The 23,551-nt window shown below is 49.5% G+C and overlaps 1 protein-coding gene and 1 pseudogene across 1 annotated transcript; both read left to right on the top strand.

Annotated features, from left to right (window-relative positions):
* The first annotated feature begins 250 nt into the window (after nt 1–250).
* Nucleotides 251–17,937, top strand: LOC119385331 (uncharacterized; annotated as a pseudogene).
* Nucleotides 17,938–18,929: 992 nt separating this feature from the next.
* Nucleotides 18,930–21,159, top strand: LOC119385330 (uncharacterized protein K02A2.6-like). The gene is made up of 3 exons (XM_049413951.1): nt 18,930–19,206; nt 19,753–20,355; nt 21,008–21,159. The coding sequence occupies exons 1-3, from the start codon at nt 18,930–18,932 to the stop codon at nt 21,157–21,159; spliced, it is 1,032 nt and encodes a 343-aa protein (XP_049269908.1).
* Nucleotides 21,160–23,551: the final 2,392 nt, after the last annotated feature.

Raw genomic sequence — 23,551 nt, 5'->3', positions numbered from 1 at the left:
AAAAACTTCGAAGAATCGCTTCCACGAACCACTTCTGCGACGGTGCCGCTATCCCTGGCCCCCGCGGACTGCACACCGCGCACACAAGCACGACTGACAAACGTTCGCCGACCACTCTCCTCGGGCCGCTCTCTGTCCTGGCTTATGAAGCATTCGCACATCAAAGCATGTGCGCAGTGGTGCTCGTCGCAGGTTGTCATCACCACCGCTGTCGACGAGGGCAAGGGTTGTTATCCGCGATCCCCACAATATGAAAGTGAGTTATAACCGCCTATGGAGTCACATCATCAAGAGTAAATCCTGTCCGTGACATCTTCGCAATGGTTTTGAATCCTGAGGTTTTACGTGCCAAAATGAAAAATCACGTCTTCAGAACGGGACTTCGAATTTATCCGGACCAGCACGGTTTCTTTAGCGTGCGCCTAAATCTAAGTGCACAGGCGTTTTTGCATTTCCTCCAGGCGAAGCGCTGTTTCCGGAACCGCACATGCGCTGTCACGCTTAGCATCGCAAATCCGAAGAAGTACGACAATGCCATGAAGACGTTGAATTAGCAATGGAAAAGGTGCTTACCCTGTACACCATGGTCGTGGGAGGCTTAAATGCAAAAAGCAGGAAGACAGCTAGCCGAGAGATACAGTCAGAAACTATGATATGGATTGTGGAAACAACAAAAGGAGGGATGTTAGTGGAATTTGCAAAAAAAAAAAAAAAAACATCGACTCTGCACAATGAACACATTCTTCCGAAGAACAGAAATATCAGTAGAAATAATATCTTACATTGCCTGTACTAGGTCTGTGTCTCCCGTTATGCCTGGGACTCCGCACGTTATGAAATCTATTTCGTTCTTTGTTTCTTCCAAAGGGCTTTTCCATGTCAACTTCCTATTTCTGTGCTTTCGGAATACGGTATTCATTAAGCAAAGTCGCTTGTTTTTGAACAGCATGCGCCTGCGTCCCTCGCTCGGGTTCAATATCATGGATGGGCTACAAAGGCCGTTAATCGGAAGAAAGCTGGCATTCTGTTCGGAGCAGTACAGGCATTTGCCAAATCGCGCAGCAACTTGTCTCTTCTGTACCGGTAGGTGCGCTCCACTTATGTTTCCTCACGTCTAAAACCTAGGGGTTAGCGCTGCCTGCTCCGCGAGTACTACGGGTATTGTTACGTTACCAACAATATCAGTGGCAAGCCTCCTACAATAATAAAGAAAACTCAGCGTGGCACTAACAGAGTTGAGTGCTTGAAATGGTGCTAAAAATTTGCGCAGCTTGCACTGAGTCGCGCAAGGCTGTGGCAGAGCAGAGGTGGTCGGCACTCGGCTGGTTCTGGCTTGACTACGCACAAGTGGCATTCACACGCCGATGCACGAAGTGTTCACGTGATCACATTTAAATCACGAGCATTGGCTAAGTATTGATCGGGTTCGATTGAGAATCGCTTGGCAACCACAGCACCAAGTAAATTTTTAAAGAATTATTGCGATAGCATTGGGGCTCTTCGATTTTCCACTTCTGGCTACCCGCGGGCTGCCAGAGCCAACCAGAGCGCGCTCGTTTTTCTCGGGTTGCTCCGACCCCCCCCGCGGCGCACTTCCGGTTGGCGTTCGTTTTTCTCGGGTTGGACGGTTCTGGCGACCCGCGGGGAGCCCGAGGGTCGCCAGAAGCTTCCAGGACAATTTAGTTGTGGAAGCTCTCTGGAAGGTTTCGGGCTAGCAGACGCCGAAAAGAGGCAGTACGCTCTCGCCGCCATCTTTGTGAGGACTCAACGGATTGCTATGCGGGCGCTTGCGGACTACACCTTTGCTTGTCCTTACGCTCGGGCCGCTCGTTCCGCCGTGCGAGATGGCGCGATTACGAGTGGCGGCGAGCATTTGGAGCTAATGTTTATTGCTTTTCTTATGTGTCCCGTGAAGCTTCCTTCCGTGAACTACGCGGCGAACTGTCGCGTTCTAACCATTCTAACTGCGTCGTGCACATGTCCCAAAAGTTATGTACACGTTCGTACGAACGCATGGAGACCCCTTTCGAGTTTATTTTTTTCGTAGTAGGTATTCGATTGTGGTGTCGTGTGTGCTTTATGTGCATTTAGCTGAGACGATTGTGATCGTACTAGCTATTTCGCTCCGTCTATGTTTGCGTGCGTGAACGCCGTCAGAACTCAACTATTTCAACTAGGTCTTCAATGTTGATAAAATGCACTAAAAGCGATCGCGACATTGTTTTTTGTGTGATGCTCGTTGGTCGCGAACGGCGTGCGAGCGTACTTCGATCTACGGACCAGTATATGAGGTATGGTATTATGTTATGCTACGACGCGTCGATGTGAAAAAACGAAGATGAATTCAGAAATGTATAGATCCTTTTGTTGCCTATTTCATCGCCGGCTTTGTCTTTCTCCACCAATTAGTAATAATTCTATGTAGTATGTACGCAGTTATCACCTAGTAGCTCAAATAAAAGCTGAGCTAGTACATGAGATTTTTCGAGTGCCACTTAGGACTGGAAAAGAGGCTCAGGCAACATCTGCCAAAACGAGTCGAAGACGCGTCACACGGAAGTTTATTTTAGATATGACGCGCACTCGTGGTACCCATACCGCCGCATGTCTCAAGTTTTGACAAAACGCAAGCTGGTCAACGCGTGTGTGCGACGTAGTACGCGATAGATCCTCGAGCTCTTTTGGGGACACGATCACTTTCGCGAGATTTTCGCGTCGTGTTGTGCAGCGACTGTTAAGGCTGTTTCACATGCCGCGATTGCAGCGAAGAAAATCGCTCGGTTCGCTCTGTTCGCAACCGCCGCTAATGGCGGTTTCGTTTCACACGGACTGCGAATGGTCTGCGATTTTCGCTCTGCGACTGGCGCGGCGCGCAAAGCTGCTTGCTGCCGTTGTTTGTGGCAGACACTGCATAATTTTTTATTGTAATGTAACAATCTGTGCGTTTTGATATTCTTAACTTTTTGTCACCTGTCGCGAAGAGCACGCGTGTTTTGTCATTTAAAAACACTTTCCAATCTAAGTTCACTTGAGAATACGCAACAACGGCCATAACCAAAACAAACTCGTTGGCGCACTTTCGACGGCTCGGCCGGGTTGGCGCAATTTCGACGGGTCTCGACTGAAAAATCGCTCCGCCGCTGCGAACAGAGCGAAAAATTTCCAACATGTTAGTCGCTCGCCGCTGACCGCTGCGGCGAGAGCGATCGGCCGTTTTTTTCGCTGCGAGCGAATTCGCAGGCTCAAAATCGCTCTGTTTTGCGTCATGTGAAACAGCCTTAAGCCGTTAGCGCGCGGTAGCTCACCTTGCATCGCTTTCGTGGCGCCGTGCGCCAGCTGGCTGTTATGTTCGCGGACGGGGCGAGTTGCGCACGATTTGGCGAACGTACGTGATCGTGTCCCAAATCCGTATGCTCGAGAATATCACTTCAGCTCTTCAGCAAACTTAGCCACATATTTTCAAGCGGGCAATGCAGAAAAACCAACGCGCACGCGGCGGAAAGTATTGTTTGCTGCCACGGCGGTAGCGTTTGTTTACGTTTACGCTGGCTGTCCCAGCGTTCGATTTTGGAATCTTGGGGCAGCTTCGGGTTGTCTAGGGCTTCCCACACACGTGACCAAGACGCTGTTTCCTGTCCCGACCGGAACTAGCTGGCTGACCCTGTGGCTATCTCTGGCTGCCAGAGAACTGCCAGAAGTCCGAAAATCGAAGAACCCCAATTAAATGGAGAGTCTCGGCTGAATTTTATCGTCGCCCGTCATGCACCGTATATGTATAAGTATGTATATATATATAAAAGCCCCAAAGAAAAATAATTCAGAAAAATGCTTCCGAAGCGCGGAATGGAACCAGGGACTTCTTGCTCCGCAGCGAGTGGCGCTATCCACTACGCCACGAAACGCAGATCCTCCACGTAGCTAACGGCGAGCGTTATGTACATACCCTTTACCGCTGGACGGACTCAGAGACGCTAGGCGCTTATAAGCGTTTCTTCATTACCAGCGAGATGGCGTTAGGAGCACGACGGGTGGATTTAAAAGTCGTCGGCGAGCGCGCTCGCTTCTTGTTATGTTTGCGCAGGGAGAACCTTGCCCTTCCGCTGTCTGCTCGCGTGGTTTTCTCGTGCTGAGGGGAAGACGGATGTTTCACGCTTTCACCGTGATGTCCGCGCTCATGTTACGGAGCGTACGAAAGTCCCTCGGGCTCAAGGGAAGCCGCTAAACGAACAAACAGAAGATGAGCGCGAACTATCAAGTGTCACAGCTCGACACTTGAAGCACTCTAGTTTCCTTCGCTGCTTTGGCCGCCTTTGCAACAGGAGCGCTGTTCAAACTGAGAGTATCCATTGGCGAGCCTCACTTCGTACAGCATTAGTTTCTTGCATTCATTGCTTCACCCTTGCGGCGAAGCTGTGACTTTTTTTTCTCATCTTGTTAATTTTCTTGAGGATAATAGCTTCTTCTCTTCAACTCAGCATGGCTTTCGAAAGATATTTTCGTGTGATACTCAACTAATTTCTTTTACTAACGATTTGCATTTCTATTTGGACTCTGGTTCTTTAACTGACTATATCTTCCTTGACTTTGCTAAAGCGTTTGACAAAGTTAACCATTCACTGCTCTTATATAAACTAAGTGTTCTAAAAATTGACCCTGCAGTTCTTAACTGGATTCGTGCATTTCTTTCTTCTCGTGTTCAATTTGTCAGCACTAATGGTGTTAATTCTTCCACTGCACCGGTTGATTCTGGGGTTCCGCAAGGATCAGTACTTGGCCCCCTTCTATTCCTAATCTATATAAATGATTTACCTACTACTGTTACTTCCAGAATTTGTTTGTTCGCTGACGACTGTGTGATTTACCGTAAAATATCTAATGACAATGATATTTATTCTCTGCAGGCTGATCTCAACAACATTCTTCACTGGTGTCATATTTGGAAAATGGAACTAAACATTAAAAAGTGCAAGTCTATGAGGATTTCTCGGTCGAATACAACTTGTCCAACTTACTTTCTTCACAGTCACCCCCTTGAAACTGTAACATCTTACCGGTACCTCGGCGTCCACATAACTAACACTTTGTCCTGGAATTACATACAGAACATATAACGTCCAAAGCCAATAAAACACTAGGTTACCTTCGAAGAAACTTCTTTCTTGCTCCATCGTCACTAAAGATACTACTATATACCGCACGCGTCCGCCCTCAAATGGAATACGCTTCATCTGTTTGGGACTCCGGTCAGGTAACATTATCACACATGTTGGAATCCGTTCAAAATCGTGCAGCTCGTTTCATTTTGGCTAACTACAATCGTTCAGCCAGTGTCACCCAAATGAAGGCATCTCTAAACCTCATCCCACTAGTTAGCCACCGAAAGCTCACTCGCATTTGCCTGTTTCATAAAATATTTTATCACAATCCGAAACTTCGTTCCCGATTAATCCAACCTGCTCCCTTCATTTCTCTTCACCGTAATCACCAACAAAAAGTCACAGTCCCCCATTGCAACACAGTAACATATGCCCAATCATATCTCCCAAGAACTTGTAATGAATGGAATTCCCTGTCTGCTTCAATAACAAGCATCAATGACTCCACTCAATTTAAGAATGTCCTTAAAACAGTGATTACCTAATTACCCCCTTTATGTTTTGTTTATCAGTTGATTTATATTGCTTTTTGCCTTCACCATGTAATAAAAATAAAATTACTGTTCATCATTTGCTTTTTATGATGTAAGTTGTTAGGAGTATTCATCTTTGTACCCCAATTAGTGACTATATTTGTATGCCATTTGCTTTGTGTTCCTTGTTTTTTTATTGTTGTGCATTGCCTCTGAAATGTACTGTGTACCCTGAGGGTAAAATAAATAAATAAATAAATAGATCGGCAAATATGCCCGGGAGCGGACAGAACGCTCAGTAAGAAAGAGGAGGTTATGTGGCGAACATTACATACGGGGTTTTTTCCAAACTCCGCACTCTACAGCAAGCGGCACCAGCAGTATTCAGGTCACAGTGCAAACTTTGTGATGAGGCAGCAAATTTGGTCCACATGGTGTGCACATGTCCGACTCAGTACGATAGCTCGCAGAGCCTAGAATCCTGGGAGGCTCTGCTCCGCAGCCCAGACCCGAACGTCCAGCAAGGCATCATCGGTCATACCCTTGCTGCTGCTCTGTCACAAGGGATTCCGGCCGACGGCTCGGGGTACTCGGGGTGACGAGGGAGGTAGGCTTTCTCCTGACGTGCATTCACTGATTCTTTTATAAAGCCTCTTTCTCTCTCTCTCTCTCTTAAGTGATAATGTTTGATCTTGCATGAATTGACTAAGAATGGCATGAGCACGATGGTTATTGTTGTGGTTTTACGTCCCAAAACCGCGATGTGATTATGAGGGACGCCGTAGTGGAGGGCTCCGGAAATTTCGACCAGCTGGGATTCTTTAACGTGCACTTAAATCTAAGTACACGAGCCTCTAGTATTTCACCACCATTAAAATACGGCCGTCGCAGCCGGGTTTCCATTCCGCCACCTTCGGGTCAGCAGTCGAGCGCCATAGGCTTCCCAAGCAACGCTTAGCGGCGCTGCTGCTCTTGACAGGCAGCGCCATCTCTGGCAGAAAAAGAGAAACTGGGGCGTGATCAGCGAGCGTTTCCCCTTCTCTCCACCGCGTTGCCGCTCGCTTCCGTGCACGTGCAGAGCTCTCGCGGTGCACTTGCGGCGTCTCACAATGTACCGCGTGCAGTGCGGCTTCAAAAGGATCTTCAAGCTTGACTGGCGCTTCCGAAAAGCGAACTTGATAAAATGAGAAAGGCTATCACGTTAACGGTGAAGAGCAGACGATCGACGACAACCACGCCCGACTCAAAGCAAAATGCATTTCCCAAGTCGCGATTACATCGTGTAGGACGTATATCTCGAGGTAAGTCTCATTCTGTCATGTTAAAGATGAATAATGGTCCACATGCACTCCGAAATGAAGCCGTACACGCTATCGATGTTCTGCGGCGTGGACTACGAATCATATGATTGTTGTTTTGATATGGCATGCATACAGTAGCAGCCAGGGGCGTAGCCAAGGGGGGGGTTGGGGGGGTTCAAACCCCCCCCCCCCCGAAATTTTTGAGTTTTGCTTGCGTATATATACACGCACACATACAAACGCACGCACGAACATACATAAAGTATGGTTGAACCCCCCCCCCCCCCCGAAAAAAATTTCTGGCTACGCCCCTGGTAGCAGCCGTGTACTTTCGTGAACAAACGTTTGCGGCGTGCGAAAAAAAGATTATACGGCCATGGCACTGCTTCCTGAGAAGGTTTGAGTCAAGTCCTCCGTGCCGCTGGAGAATCACCCGCCGATTAAGACGCGAGGCAGCTAGCTGAGCTTCAACCACTGTGAAGCAAGATGAACTGCTCGCCTCGTTTTTTCGGCTCTCGCGTCATGCTTGCAGTCTCTTTTTATGATATCGACTTGACAGGCGTATAAAACCTGTTGCGTGAACGCGGCTAGAAAATCGCACAAAGTCAGAAGGTGGTTACTTCAAGGTTGCAATTGCAAAGCATGTATTAAGTGCCAGTTATATTTAGCGGCTTAAATATATATCACCTCAATAAAGTGACAAAAACAAAGCAAACCTGCAGAACGATGTCAAAGCTTGCTGAAAATGCACAGACGTCCGTTCCGGCGTGATAAAGCAGCCTTCCCGACGCGTGAAATGCAGGCGCCGAACTTCTGACAATGTGCGGAGTTCAGTTGAATTCAACCAACCGCGCAACGCTAACGGTATAACGCGAATGTGAACGTTCAACAACGACGGGTAGGTCTCACAAGCACGGGGAATCAAAACACAAAGTTGCTTCACCTACAACCGTAACTGGACTTTAACAATGCGAGAAGACAGCGAGTAATCATTACTGTAGTCGCTGCGTGCATGCGCCCCGTTACTTACCGATTCAGGTGGTCGGAACGAACGAAAGCGATGAACTCAGACAGCCAAAATAGAAGGCGAGACAGCGCCGTCAGCTATCCACGCTTGCCGCCTTTATTTCTCGTGCGACACGCCCGGGAGCCGATACAGTTTAACACGTCAATCGTGTGCCTTGTCTGCACTGTAGTGGCTGGCCACTAAACCGCAATACTTCGGACCACGCTTGCGCTTCCGCGGGGTCGCTTCTGCCATCGTGGAAGTGCGCAGCTTCGCACAACAAGCCTCTCGGTTCAACTTACCCAGCTGACGGCCTCCCAGTTACCCGCACGTGCGCTACCGCTACCGTGAAAGGGGCTGAGTCGGCCGCGCCACGTTCCAGAGCTTTCCGACAGAGCCGCGGCGCGGCTGGCGCGGCGCTGTCGTCGCGCCGCAAACTTGAGCTTGGGTTCCCTATAACCACCAGACCACCGCGGCGGCTGGCACGAGCACGATAACGTATCTCTTGTTGATGGCAACGGTCCATGTGCAAGAAAAAACTTCGTCTACTTCTGCACTTCTCTGTCGCGTCATTCTTTTTCCCATGATGCAGTCGCGTTCACTGAAATCTCGTGTAGAAGGAGAATTTGCGCATATTCCTGGACACAAAATGTTATCGCTACATAGATACAGCTCTTCGCGTAGCGGTGGTCTTGCTCTGTTCATGAAGGAAGGCAGTGATTATTAATATATGTCTCATCACTCCATAAGCCAGGCTGAATGGACTTTTCCGTGAACCGCAGGGCCGCGTTATCCTCTGGTGGGCACGCAAGGCTCTGTGGGAAAAGGGAGCGCAGGCTGCGCAGAAGAGCGAGCTGCCCTCCGTCCAACTTTTTTAAATGCGAAGCATTTCTTAGCGAACTTCTGCGACTTTGAGCGTATCTATCTATCTATCTATCTATCTATCTATCTATCTATCTATCTATCTATCTATCTATCTATCTATCTATCTATCTATCTATCTATCTATCTATCTATCTATCTATCTATCTATCTATCTATCTATCTATCTATCTATCTATATAGCCGCCTACGACTTTGTGCTCTCCTGGCCGTTTAGTTAATCGGATGTATACCAAAATTGGTGTGTCATAACATGGCCTTATCACGAACATAAATGACAGGTGATATCATGAAAATCATGACACGCATGTCATGAACAGCATGATTTACATTCAACGGCCTTTGGGCTCTTGTGGCCGTTCCGTTAATTTCATATATACCAAAATTGGTACGGCGTGACAAGAGTTCATGACGAACATAATGACAGGTCCTAACATGCAAATCATGAGGCGCATGTCATGTGCAGCATGATTTACATGACATGGTCTCGGGGCGCTCGCGGCCGTTTAAATGAAGGGATACATACGAAAACTGGTATGACGAGACATAACTGACACGTGGTAACATGAAAATCATGACATGCATGTCATGTATGACATGATTTACATGCCACGCTCATGGGGCACTCGCGGCCGTTTCGCTAGATTGATATACACCAAAATTGGTACTGTGCGATGTGACTTTATGAAGAACATGAATAACAGGTGGTAGCGTGAAAACCATGACATCCATGACATGTATGTCATGATTTACATGCCACGCTCATGGTGCATTCGCGTCCGTTTCGCTTGCGTGATATACACCAAAATTGGTGTTACGCGACACGACAGTATGACGAACGTAAGTGCGACGTGGTAGCATGAAAATCATGACATGCAAGTCATGTGACCTGATTTACTTGCCACGCTCATGATGCGCTAGCGGCAGTTTCAGTAGATTGATATACACCAAAATTGGTATTGCGCGATGTGACTGTATGAAGAACATGAATGCCAGTTCGTAAGATGAAAACCATGACATGCATGTCATGTATGTCATGATTTAATTGCCACGCTCATGATGCATTCGCGGCCGCTTCGCTAGCTCTATGTTGTTGGGAAACGGGTGTCTCAGCTTGCGACTGCTTCTGCGCAGAGCTGATGGAGCGATCAAGGCGACGGTGAGTTAAGGCAAATTTATATACATATATACAGAGGCGTTACATATTCGGCGCTGGGGCCGACAGCTTTTTGCGCTCGCACAGCGGTGCGACGACGACCCGCGATTTCTTCGTTCGCTGTATCGCTGTCTCGCTGTCTCTCTCTCTCCGCGCAGCTTGGTTCTTTTATAGCCCTGGGCGATCGCTTGCATCAGCCAGTAGTGCGAAGCCTCCAATCAGGAACCGCCGTTGGTCGCTGGCTCGAACCGGATCCGCGGGGAGGAGGGCTTGCCGCACGTTGCGGGAGAGATTTCCGTCGGTTGCGTCAGGCGCAGCGCCGGAGTTGCCGGGGATTGCGTAAGGCTCCCGCCTCGTTGCATCAGCTGGTGTTGACGCTGGTTGAGTCAGCCTCATCGCCGGAGTTGCCGGGGATTGCGTAAGACTCCCGCTTCGTTGCATCAGCGGGTGTCGACGCTGGTTGCGTCAGACGTTTTACCAGCTTGAATTCCTTGTCGAAGCAAGGAAGTTTGGGTTGGGAGCCCTGGCATAACAGCACCCCCGCCGCCAGACAATGCGCCGGAAAGACGAGCTGCTTCCACGTGGCTCGGATGCCGGGCGCGCTCGTTCGCCAGGTCCATCCAGGTTCACCTCCAGGGCCATGGGGACATTTGGCTCCACGCTTCGTTCCGTGAACAGATCCCAGTCGCCAGGCCGGATCCCGGCTCCAGTGGCTTGTCGCCAAGATGTGTCGACTTGCTTTGCTCGTCTCTTCTGACGATCTTTCGTATCAGCACTTGTTGATCGTTCTGCAACTTGTCAAGAACGGTCCGACAACAGACAACACACGCCACAAGCAAGTGCCCTCGGTCACCCCACAGAACACCAGACCTAAATAGAATAATATATTCCTAGCTACCTTTATGTCGAAATTTTGTTCCCTCTATATCAAGAGGCACATGTGAGACACCAAAACTCTTAAAAACAGAACTCAAAATATTACACGTGTAACAAACGCAATGAAACAGAATTCAAAATAATCTTGGCCCCTTGAGATCACTCAGGACGGAAGCGCTCAGCTGAGGCCGCAATGAGGACAAAATTTTGCCCCAATTTGCCAGCGAAAACCGAAAGGATAGCCGAAGACGGCACTGATTAGAACGCGCGACTCAGTGCGTCTGCGTTCGCGTTTAGCTTTCCTTTCTTGTAACGAACGTTCAAGTTGTGCTGTTGGAGTATCATGCTCCACCTTAATAACCGGCCGCTTTTGGACGACATGTTATTCAACCAGGTTAGAGGACAGTGGTCCGTTTCGACCACAAACTTGGAACCGGAGACGTAACAGGCCAGCTTTTGAACGGCCCACACGAGGCAGGCACATTCCTTTTCAGAGGTACTATATGCCTCTTCCCTGCAACTCAGTTTTCGGCTTAAATACAAAACTGGTCTTTCGTGACCAGTGTCATCTTCCTGGCACAATATAGCTCCCATTCCGCGATCACTCGCGTCGCACTGAATGATAAAGCCCTTGGAAAAGTCGGGTGCCATGAGAACGGGTTTTTCGCTTAAGGCTTGTTTAAGCTTGCAAAACGCATTCTCTTTCTCCGAGTCCCATGTCACTTTAACTGGCTCCGACTTTCGAAGTGCGTCAGTTAGAGGGCTGGCAATGGTAGAGTAGTTTTGCACATAATGCTGATAGTATCCCGCTAGCCCTAAGAAAGCCCTTATCTCAGACTTGGTGGTTGGTCGTTGATAGTTCACGACGGCGGCTACCTTGATCTCTGAAGGTCGACGCCGGCCACGCCCCACAACGTGTCCCAGGTAAGACACCTCGCCGCATCCTAGGTGACATTTAGCAGGTTTCGCTGTAAGACCCGCTTCTTTCAACTTGTTCAGCACGACTCGTAAATGTTCGACGTGTTCTTCCCAGGTGTTCGAGAAGATGGCGACATCGTCGAGATACGGCAGTGCGAACTCGGACAGGCCATTAAGAACGCGGTCCATTAGACCCGAAAAGCAATAAGGCGCATTTTTCAGTCCAAAACTCAGCATAAGGGGACGATACGTTCCGAATGGAGAAACGAACGCGGCGTAGCGGCTAGCACGCTCGGTAAGAGGGACCTGCCAATAACCTCGCACGAGGTCTAGCGTGGAAATGTAGTTTGACTTTGACACTGTTTCCACCCTTTCCTCTAGATTTGGTATCGGATAGGTCTGGTCTCGAGTTATGGCGTTAAGGCGCCGATAATCGATGCATGGCCTAGGATCCTTTCCCGGCACTTGAACCAATATTAGAGGAGATGTATAGTCACTCTCACCCGGTACTATGACTCCCAACTCAAGCATTCTATCGATTTCCTCCTTCATGATCTGCTTCTGCATAGGGGAACATCGATATGGCTTACTACGGATTGGTTCCTCACATGTCAGCTCGATGTCGTGCTTAATAACCGTCGTTTTTCCGGGACGGCTGGAAAACACGTCTTTAAACTCAGAAACAATCCTCCTCAAGTCCTCCTTCTGGACTTGACTTAACCTTGGCTCCAGGTTCAACTGTTCCAACATCACCTCTGAACCCCTTTCGCTGACATCGCTAGAAGACAGAATTTCTGCTCCTTCCTCCTCTGAAGCATTCAACAGAAGATTTACGACCGCCTGACGTTGAACGTACGGTTTCATCAAGTTGCTGTGATAAATTTTGTTAGACCGCTTTCCTAATTTCACTTCGTAGTTGGTATCGGAAAGCTTCGATATTACTTTAGCGGGCCCCTCCCAATGAACCTCAAGCTTGTTCTTCTTGGAAGGCCGCAGCAACATTACCTGACTTCCCACTTCGAAGGTACGTTTTTTTGCTGATTTGTCGTAGTATTCTTTCGACAATACTTGCGCTGCCTTCATGTGGCTCTCCACAAGATCTTTTGTTTTTCCGAGCCTCTGAAGGAGGTCGAGAATATAAGCAACTACACTCGGGTCCTCATCATATCCCTCCCAGGATTCGCGCAGCATTCGCAAAGGTGTTCTTAAGCTCCGGCCATATACAAGCTCTGCGGGACTAAAGCCAGTGCTCTCATGAGGAGCAGACCTCAAAGCAAACATAGCGGGAGGAATACATGCTTCCCAGTCGCATTTGTGCTCATAACAAAGAGCTCTCAGTATACGTTTCAGAACTGAATGCATACGCTCTACCGGATTAGATTGTGGGTGATGGATTGAACTGTGCACCACCTTGATTCCACATTTATCCAAAAAGGTAGAGGTAAGGCAACTGGTGAAGACGCTGCCATTGTCGCATTGAATTTCAGAAGGAAATCCGACACGCGCGAATATCGAGAGCAGAGCATCCACGACGTGAGGAGAATTGAGCTCCCTAAGAGGTACCGCTTCTGGAAATTTCGTTGCCACACAGAGGGCAGTCAGGATGTATCGACAACCTTGCCTTGACTGCGGCAATGGCCCAACAATGTCGATAACTAGGCGCCGAAAAGGTTCTGTTATAACTGGCACAAGCTTCATGGGCGCCTTCCACTTGTCCGTGGATTTCCCCACCCTCTGACAAGTGTCGCAAGAGCGCACAAAGTCTTCGGTATCTTTCCAGCATTTCGGCCAGTAAAACTCAAGGGAAATCCTAGCCTTGGTCTTCTTCAAGCCGAGATGCCCTGCCCACGCGTTTTCGTGCGCAAGTTCCAATAGCTGGCGACGATACTTTTGCGGTATCAAGAGTTGCTCATACCTGCGACCTTGTACATCTGTGTAGCTACGATACAATAGCCCAGATTTCTCATAAAAAGAAACATTCTTTTTCTTTACTCCCAATTTTACGCTTTCCATTAGCGCTTTTATCGAGATGTCTTCACGCTGCTCTCGAATGAGCGTCGCTCGATCAACCCTCGACAGCTCACACCAACTTTCAGCTACAGGCTTGAGCGTATTGCCCGCCTCGCCCAACGGTGCCACTTCGGTTTCTCCGCCGACGGAGACAACGCTACCCGCTTCAGCTGCAGGAGGCTCGAGTAACCCATCCCGAGAGTTTTCTGTCCGAGGCTCGCTCGACTCGCTGCCAAGGTCACGCAGCTCGGCCACTTTTGCCGGTGGTGGCGTACTACATGGAACGAGATCAAGTTCCTGTGAAAGCTTCCGCGCTTGCGATCGCGTGAGGGCCATGTACGCAACGCTGGGAAAGAACGATTTACCCTGCTCTTTGAGAAGCTGCTCCGAGTTGTTCGAAAAAAGATAAGGAAAACAATCTGGGAGAGCAGCAGACACAGCCGCTTCGGTGTGAAGCTTACCGAAAGAGCCTTCAATGATCACCGTAGCGATCGGTAAGCAAGTGCTCTGCTCCTCGGCGACCTGCCTGATCCATGCGCATTCTCCTGTCAAGTCGTTCGGAGACACTAATGAAGGATGGACAACGTCCATAGTTGCCGCTGAGTCTCGAAGTGCTCGACACGTTTTCCCATTGACGCTAATCTCCTGAATATACGGTTCTAACAACCGCATGTTCTTTTCTGATTCACGGATCGTTGCGAAAGCAACCTTTTGTTTACAATTTACCGCGATGTGCCCTTCTTTTTGCAATTGTAACAGATTAGCGGCTTCCGTGACTCAAACGCCCGTTTAGTATCAGTGCGCTCTTTGGGAAGCTCACTCGACTTCTGCGCTTCCGTTTGCCCTTCCCTCACAGTCTCCTTCGTAAAAGACGGGTCTTTTCTGAAATTACGGTGCGGAGCAGGTTTTCGTTCATCAGGTTTTTTTGAAAAGCCCTCTTTTCTCTCAGCTTTTTCAACACGCACGGCCCTACTGTGCAAGTTTCTACGAGTGTAGTACTCTTCAGCTAACTCTGCTGCCTTGTTTAGCTGTACTTCTCCAAGCTTATCCTGCAGCCAAAGCTTGACATCATCTTCGATACAGCGGTAGAATTGCTCCAATGCTATGCACTCTACCACTTTATCGCGATCGTCATAGACATCTTCGCCCTTGAGCCATTCAATTAAATCGGCTTTAAGACGAAACGCGAAGTCAACGTGTGACTCATTCCCCCTTTTTGCATACCGGAACCTTTGCCGGAAAGCCTCGGGTGACAATTTATATCTTCTCAACAGGGCCTCCTTAACCTCGTCATAGCTCTCAAACGCCTCCCTCGACAAACACGTTATCACGTCGGATACTTCTCCGGGAAGCAGAGCTAACAGGTTCTGTGCCCAAAGAGACCGCTCGATGCCATTTCTATCGCAGACATGTTCGAACTTTACGAGATACTTCGCCATGTCCTCGCCCACTACGAACGGTGGCAGTTGGTCCCGAATTCTATGTCCACTAGCCTGAACCGTCGCAGAAGCTACGTTAGGCGCTTGCGAACACTGACGGAGTGCCAATTCCATTCTTTTCATCTCGAGGCGCTCTTCGCGTTCCTCACGCTCGCGGCGTTCTTGTCTTTCGGCTTCCTCGCGCTCACGGCGTTCTCGCCTTTCCGCCTCTTCACGCTCACGAAGTTCTCGTCTCTCGGCCTCCTCGCGCTCGCGGCGTTCTTGCCTTTCCGCCTCTTCACGCTCACGAAGTTCTCGTTCTCGTCTTTCGGCCTCCTCGCGGCGTTCTTTGATATCCGCCCAGGCCTCATCGACTTCCTCAGCTGTTACTCCCTCCTTCTGCATGATCTCAAGGATCGCTTGCTTTCGCTTCGCACGGCCCAGAGTAAGGCCGAGTTCTTCACAAATTTCGATGAGTTCCTTCACTTTAAGGTTCTCCATCGTTCACACTAGCCTCTTGCTATTTGCCCTCGTTAGAATCTACTTGCCGTATCCCCTATAAGTCTACTAGAAAGACACGCAAGCAATTCTCAACCTGCCGTGTTTACGCCCTCCGCATTAACTTTGGTTTCAAAGCGCTCCGACTTGGCTCGAAACAATCAAAGCTCACTCCAATGCTTCACACAACCTTCTCTAAACTACGATAACCTGTGCTAGAGAAGTTTGGTGAACTGAAGGGAAAACATCAGGCACTCACCGCATCGAGGTAGCTGACGGCGGCCGATCCCGCAGCTGCCATCCCTGTTGGGAAACGGGTGTCTCAGCTTGCGACTGCTTCTGCGCAGAGCTGATGGAGCGATCAAGGCGACGGTGAGTTAAGGCAAATTTATATACATATATACAGAGGCGTTACATATTCGGCGCTGGGGCCGACAGCTTTTTGCGCTCGCACAGCGGTGCGACGACGACCCGCGATTTCTTCGTTCGCTGTATCGCTGTCTCGCTGTCTCTCTCTCTCCGCGCAGCTTGGTTCTTTTATAGCCCTGGGCGATCGCTTGCATCAGCCAGTAGTGCGAAGCCTCCAATCAGGAACCGCCGTTGGTCGCTGGCTCGAACCGGATCCGCGGGGAGGAGGGCTTGCCGCACGTTGCGGGAGAGATTTCCGTCGGTTGCGTCAGGCGCAGCGCCGGAGTTGCCGGGGATTGCGTAAGGCTCCCGCCTCGTTGCATCAGCTGGTGTTGACGCTGGTTGAGTCAGCCTCATCGCCGGAGTTGCCGGGGATTGCGTAAGACTCCCGCTTCGTTGCATCAGCGGGTGTCGACGCTGGTTGCGTCAGACGTTTTACCAGCTTGAATTCCTTGTCGAAGCAAGGAAGTTTGGGTTGGGAGCCCTGGCATAACAATGTACACCAAAATTGGTATTGCGCGAAGCGACTGTATGACGAAGGTAAATGAGACGTGGCTGTTGTATTCAGTTTTGGTTTCGTTTTTGTTCCTTCATCCCCCAGGGGGCGCATTTACTCATTGCATATAAACCATGTATCATAGTCAATAAAGGCAGTTCTTGTTCCATTCATCATGACGGCTGGAGTCTGACTCCCTTCCTTAGACATCACAGTGGTAACATGAAAATCATGACATGCATGACATGCACAACATGATTTACATGTCATGCTCATGACTCCCTTCCTTAGACATCACATTGGCGACGAGGATGTCGTAAAAGTACCCTGCGCACCGTCCGCGCCCGTCCCAACATGAGTGTCCCCGGGCTCGCTCCGCCGCCGTTCATCCTTGCGACGCCCGGCCGGCCTCCACTACCATGGGAGCAGTGGGAGCAGATGTTCAACGTCTACCTGGTGGCGTCCGGGGCCGCCGAGTTCACGCCAGCACGACGCAAGGCTATCCTTTAGCATTGTTTGGGGCCGGAGGGCCAGCGTATTTATCAGACCTTACCTGCAGGGTCGACCGCCGCAGCACCACCAGTGGCAAGCGCCGCAGCGCTCGCCGTTAAGGACGGGGATAAGTCTGCCGCAGCCACTTCTGACGAATACGACACTGCACTCGTGGCATTACGGCACCACTTTTCGACGACCTGCAACGTTGTCGTCGAGCGTCATCGTTTTCACCGCCACCGTCAACACTCAGGCGAGTCCGTTCATGACTTTGTTGCCGCCCTACGGGAGCTAGCGTCACACTGTTCGTTCGTTTCTCAGGATGATGCTCTGCGGGATCAAATTGTTGCCGGCATAGCTTCCAACCGCGTACGTGAACGGTTATTGCTTGAGGGCCCCTCACTTTCGTTCGAAGGCTCGGTGCGAATTGCGCTCCAATTTGAGCAAGCAGCTGAAGAGCTAAAGGAATTTTCTCCTTCGGTCGACAAAGTTTCAATGCAGCGTCGTCGTAAGAAACCATTGCATTCATCGCAAAAGAGCAATTCACAGCCGGCAGCCCACTTTCAGCAGAAGCTAACGAAAAGTGCCAGCGGCTCACGTGCGCCGCAGGGGCACCGCCCCCCTGAACGGAACCGAGAACACAGTAGGCGCTCCGCGTCGCCGCACTGCTTCCGATGCGGCTCGCGGGATCACTTCGCATCAGATATGCAGTGCCCAGCGCATGGGAAAAGTTGTTTGTTTTGCGGTCGCTAGGGCCACTTTCAAAATGTATGCAACCGCAAACGAGCTCAAGTGCAAGGCAGGGTCCGCGAAGTAGAATGTGATGACGATGTATCGTCGTGTAGCAGTACTGAGCAAGTGTTGACTGTGGAACGTTCCGCTCGTAAGGGAATTCACGTAGAAGTGCTGGTTGCAGACGTCAAGCTTACACTTCTTGTTGATTCAGGGTCATCTGTTTCAATTTTGTCAGAGCAAGCATTCCGTCGACATTTTCAGAGCATTTCGCTTCTGCCTGCCCCGCACGTCACATTGTTTGACTATTCGGAACGTCCAATTTGCGTGCTAGGTTGTTTCACGGCAGATGTACAGTTCAAAGGGCGCACCGCGTCACTCTGTTTTTATGTTGTTTGCCGATTAACTTGTTTTATCGGCCTTGACGGCATTAAAGCCTTAAGTCTTCGCATTGAGGGTTCTACTCTCAAGTGCTTACATACGACTACGTCTGTTGCTCCGTTGACATGTGTCAATGACACGGTGCCTCGTTCCACTTCCGTTCCACTTGCCAACATTTACGCACTGTCCAACGCGCAGCCCGGTCCAGAAAATCTCCCGCCAGCCTTGGCAAACGAGTTCGCTTCACTGTTCAGTTCCAACTTGGGCCTTGCTAAGGGGTTCACGCATCGGGTTAAGACGCGTCAGGGCGTGCAGCCAGTAACTTCCAAACTTCGCCGTCTGCCATATTCTCTCCGTGAGCCAGTGTCAAATGAGCTTCAAAGGTTACTAAGCCTTGACATCATCGAGCGCATCGATGCTTCCGAATGGGTGTCCCCCATTGTCGTTGTTGACAAGAAAGATGGCAGCATCAGGATCTGCGTAGATCTCCGAGAACCGAATAAGGCTATTGTTCCAGATAGTTTCCCGTTGCCTCACACAGAAGAGCTTCTCCATGCTTTGGTAGGCGCTACACATTTCTCAAAACTCGACTTGGCTTGCGCTTACCATCAGGTTCTCTTGCACCCTGACAGCAGGGACCTAACAGCCTTCATCACTCACGATGGACTTTTTCGATTCAAGAGAGTATGCTTTGGGTTAGCTTCTGCCCCAGCGGCATTTTAGAAGATGCTGGCAGTAATCCTTGACCGTTGCCCTGGTGTGTTGTTCTACATTGACGATGTGGTCGTCTTTGGCAAGACTGTGGAAGAACACCTCTTGAACCTGAAAACAGCCCTGCAGAAGATCAAGGATGCAGGCTTGAAACTGAACAACAAATGCGTCTTTGACGCTCCAGAGCTCGCATTTCTAGGGCACAAGGTCACTGCACGTGGTATCTCGCCACTTCCTGAGAAGATTGACTCCATAGTTAACACTCCCGTGCCAACAGATGTTGCTGCCCTCCGTTCGTTCTTGGGTCTTGTAGAGTACTACTCGAAATTTGTTCCACGTTTGGCACAAGTGGTCGAGCCTATGAGAGTCTTGCTTCGCAAAAATGAGCCATTCATCTGGTCAACCGAAGCAGACAACAGTTTCAGAAGGGTAAAAAAAATGCTTTCGTCGAACACAGTTCTTCAAATGTTCGACCCGGCGCTTCCAGTCATTGTATCGACAGATGCTTCCGACTGTGGGCTGGGAGCAGTCCTCCAGCAACAAGATGGCCAAGAACTTCGCACAATCGCTTTCGCATCTCGTACACTGTCCCCAGCGGAGAGAAAGTATTCAGTCGGGGAACGAGAAGCACTGGCATGTATTTGGGCATGTGAGCGATGACACACGTACCTTTGGGGTCGCCATTTTAAAATTCGAACAGACCACCAGGCGCTTGTCTCCTTGCTGTCGTCACAAGGACGTGGAAGACGCCCGCTTAGAATCGCACGCTGGAGCGCACGACTGCTTTGTTATAACTTCACTGTTGAATACCGCAGGGGGTCCACGAACACTGCTGCAGATGCACTTTCACGGCTACCAGCACCTACCTCAGAAGCAGAGCTTGCAGAGGAGGAAGAAATTGTGTCGCTCGTTGAGCCAGCCTGTGTGGCAAAGGAGAAGTTCAGACAGGCCGTCCTTGACGATGGGTGTCTAGAAACCGTCAAGTCCTTTGTGCTGAGTGCGTGGCCGCCACAAAAGTCCTTACCAGAAGAGGTGAAGCCGTTCTACCTTATTAGAGAGGAACTTTCTGTTGTCGATGACCTTCTACTGCGAGCAGAGCGCCTCGTGGTTCCGTCCTCTCTCACTGCCCAGTTCATTTCCACCGCACATGAGACACATCCTGGTATCACGCGCACAAAAGCGCGACTTCGTGAGCGGTTCTGGTGGCCACGAATGGATAAGGAGGTAGAAACAGCAGTGGAAAAGTGCCACATCTGCCTCGAGGCCGATAAATCTGCCAAGACATCACCAGCGCCACTGCAACCTGTTGAATGGCCTGAACGACCATGGCAAAAGCTGGCCTTAGACATTGTTGGCCCCTTGGAGCGCGCACCTCACAACAGCAGATTTGCTATAACGCTTGTTGATTACCACTCCAAGTGGCCAGAGGTATATTTTTGCCGTGAGGTATCCACGAGCACAGTGAAAGACTTTTTAACTAGTGTTTTTGCCCGCGAAGGCTACCCCGAAGGAATCGTTTGTGACAACGGGCCTCAGTTCACTTCCCGGGAATTCATCACCTTTCTGAAAGACAGGGCCATCCATCTTTTGCATTCATCGGTTTACTACCCCCAGGTGAATGGACAAATTGAACAATTCAACAGGACATTCAAAAACTTTGTTCAAGTTTCACTTCTCGAAGGACGACCCCTCCGACAAGCAGTCATGGACTATCTTGCTATTTACAGGGCTACTCCACAGGCAACCACTGGGGTTGCCCCTACTGTTCTACTGCATGGTAGGATGCCCAGAACCAGGCTGGACGTCGTTGGCTTCTCAGCACCAGCATTCGCTAAAGACCCGGCTAAGGAATTGGCGCGACTACGTCGTAGGGTCCGGCGTCAACAGCGGAGCAGCAAGCTGTACACAGACAAGAGGAGAGCTGCCAAGGAACCTGGGATAGCTGCAGGCGACATTGTTCGTGTCAGGAAACCATCCGTTCGCTTTAAGGGCGACTGCTCTTTCTCTTCACCAACTAAAGTGTTGGAAAGGAAGGGAACTGCTTCTTACAGGCTTGAAGACGGCCGTACGTGGAATGCCTCCAAGCTTTCCAGGGTTCCAGAGGGGGACGATTCCCACCAGTCGCAGCTACCTGTGCCGCAGTTTCCAGTTCCGGTGCCACAGCCTGCCGGGCTACAACCTGCCGTATCGGATCCGCCACCTGCTGGCGTACTGCAACCTGCCGTGCCGCAGTCCCCTGGCGTAATGCAACCTGCTGTGCCGCAGCCGCTGTCTCCTGGCGTAGTGCAGTCTCCTGTGCTGCAGCCGCCTTCTGGGACGCAGTCGCCATCTTCTGGGGTACTGCAGCAGCCAACCTCAGCAGTACACCATTCAGAGCGGCTGACCCGAAGGCGCCGGCCACCAGCCTGGCTTCAAGACTATCAGACCAACTTTTAGTTACGGTCTGAAATTGTGTTTATTCTGTACTATGCAAATAAGTAGAGTAAATAGTTGGGTTTTTTGTTACTAATACGTACTAACAACTAACCACTAAAAATAAGGGGTGGAGTATGTTGTATTCAGTTTTGGTTTCGTTTTTGTTCCTTCATCCCCCTGGGGGCGCATTTACTCATTGCATATAAACCATGTATCATAGTCAATAAAGGCAGTTCTTGTTCCATTCATCATGACGGCTGGAGTCTGACTCCCTTCCTTAGACATCACAGTGGTAACATGAAAATCATGACATGCATGACATGCACAACATGATTTACATGTCATGCTCATGACGCACTCGTGCCGTTTCGCTTGCTTCACATACACCAAAATTGGTATTGCGCGACGCGGCTGCATGAGGAACGTAAATGAGAGGTGGTAACATGGAAATCATGACATGCAGTTTATGTATGTCATGATTTACATGCCGCGCTCATTATGCATTCCCGGCCGTTTCGCTAGCTTGGTATACACCAAAATTGGTATTGCGCGACGCCACTGTATGACGAACGTAAATGAAAGGTGGTAACATGACAATCATGACATGCATGAAATGTACGAGATGATTTACGTGCCATGCTCATAGCGCAGTCGTGGCCGTTTCGCTAGATTGATATGCACCAAAATTGGTATTGCGCGATGTGACTGTATGAAGAACATGAATAACAGGTGGTAACATGAAAACTATGACATGCATGCCATGTATGTCATGACTTACATGACACGCTCATGGTGCATTCGCGGCCATTTCGCTCCTTTGATATGCACCAAAATTGGTATTGCGCGATGTGACTGTATGATGAACATAAATGGGAGGTCTTAACATGCGAATCATGTTATGCATGCCATGTACGGTATGATTTACATGCCACTGTCATGGTGCGCTTCCGGCCGTTTTTTTAACGTGATATATACCAAAATTGGTATGGCATGACACGAGTGCGTGATGAACATAAACGACAGGTCATGCATTTATATACCAGAATATGCATTTCATTGGCATGATGTACACTAGATTGTGCATGCATGCGTGCATGGCAAACATGTGATATATGGTGGACTAGATTCCATGGCATGAATGATTTCATTTGGCTCAAGGACAAACAAGGCGACGTATGCAGCTCTTTGCTGGCTGCTTCGCATTACATCGATTCCCACAGTGCGTGGGATCTGCCGAATTTTTCCTACCGTGTGCTCGCGCAATTTTGTGCATGTGTTCAGGTGTTTTGATAATTTATTGTACAGCGTGATCCTTACTGGCGCGTACTAGTGACATAATACCCTCAAGACAAGAAGGCGGGCTGACATGCAGTGTTCCAGGTTGTGATAACAACACTATGAAGCATGCAGACATTTCGTTCCACTATTTCCCTACGAACAAGAAGCGGAAGAAGTGCGGCGGATAAATCGGCAAAGACGCAGAGGACGGCTTACACTCTGTCAACCCTGTGCGCACAATATTTTGTCTGCTTTGAAAATTCTGTAGCCTGAAATGGCATGTTTGGGTGTACCATGCCTGGCTTCATGGGGTAACATTGGCCACGACGGAAAACTTCTCAGCTGCTTTGTGCAGGTATATTTTAAATGCGAAGCATTTCTTAGCGAACCTCAGGCACTTTGGGCTTTCTATCTATCTATCTATCTATCTATCTATCTATCTATCTATCTATCTATCTATCTATCTAGCCGCCTACGTCTGGACGCTCTCTTGGTCGTCTCCATAACTTGTAATATACCAAAATTCGCATAGCAGGGGATCAGTGTATGACGAACACGATTCACTGGCCATGACATGAATAAAGCAAAATACCTGTCGCGTACGTCATGAAACCCTTTCTCTCAGTCACGTGTGGCACATACCCGCATACCAGAGTTCATGTTATGCGGTTATGTGCCACAGGTGATACAAAGTCTCAACCAACACAATAACCGCGAACACACACATTGACACGCAAGGAAAGTGATAACAATATTAATTAGTGGGGTTTTATGTCCCAAAACCACGATGTGATTATGAGAGATGCCGTAGTGAAGGGCCGCGGAATTTTGACCATCTGGTATTCTTTAATGTGCACAGAGATCGCACAGTACACAGGCATCTGGCATCTTGCCGCCATCGAAATGCGACCGCCGCGGCCGGGATCGAACCCGCGACATTCAGG

The sequence above is a fragment of the Rhipicephalus sanguineus genome, chromosome 3 (genome assembly GCF_013339695.2).
Source record: "Rhipicephalus sanguineus isolate Rsan-2018 chromosome 3, BIME_Rsan_1.4, whole genome shotgun sequence".
Classification (NCBI taxonomy): Eukaryota; Metazoa; Arthropoda; class Arachnida; order Ixodida; family Ixodidae; genus Rhipicephalus; species Rhipicephalus sanguineus.
Note: the sequence above shows the minus strand (reverse complement) of the source record. Positions and strands in the feature narration are given on the sequence as shown.

What these genes read in the sequence shown, in the direction of transcription:
- LOC119385330 (XM_049413951.1), top strand. Translation starts at nt 18,930, where the DNA reads ATGCTGGCAGTAATCCTTGACCGTTGCCCTGGTGTGTTGTTCTACATT. An exon ending in AACAGATGTTGCTGCCCTCC is followed by an intron (nt 19,207 to 19,752) that starts GTTCGTTCTTGG and finishes ACACTGCTGCAG; the next exon opens with ATGCACTTTCACGGCTACCA. An exon ending in GCCAGAGGTATATTTTTGCC is followed by an intron (nt 20,356 to 21,007) that starts GTGAGGTATCCA and finishes CAAGCTTTCCAG; the next exon opens with GGTTCCAGAGGGGGACGATT.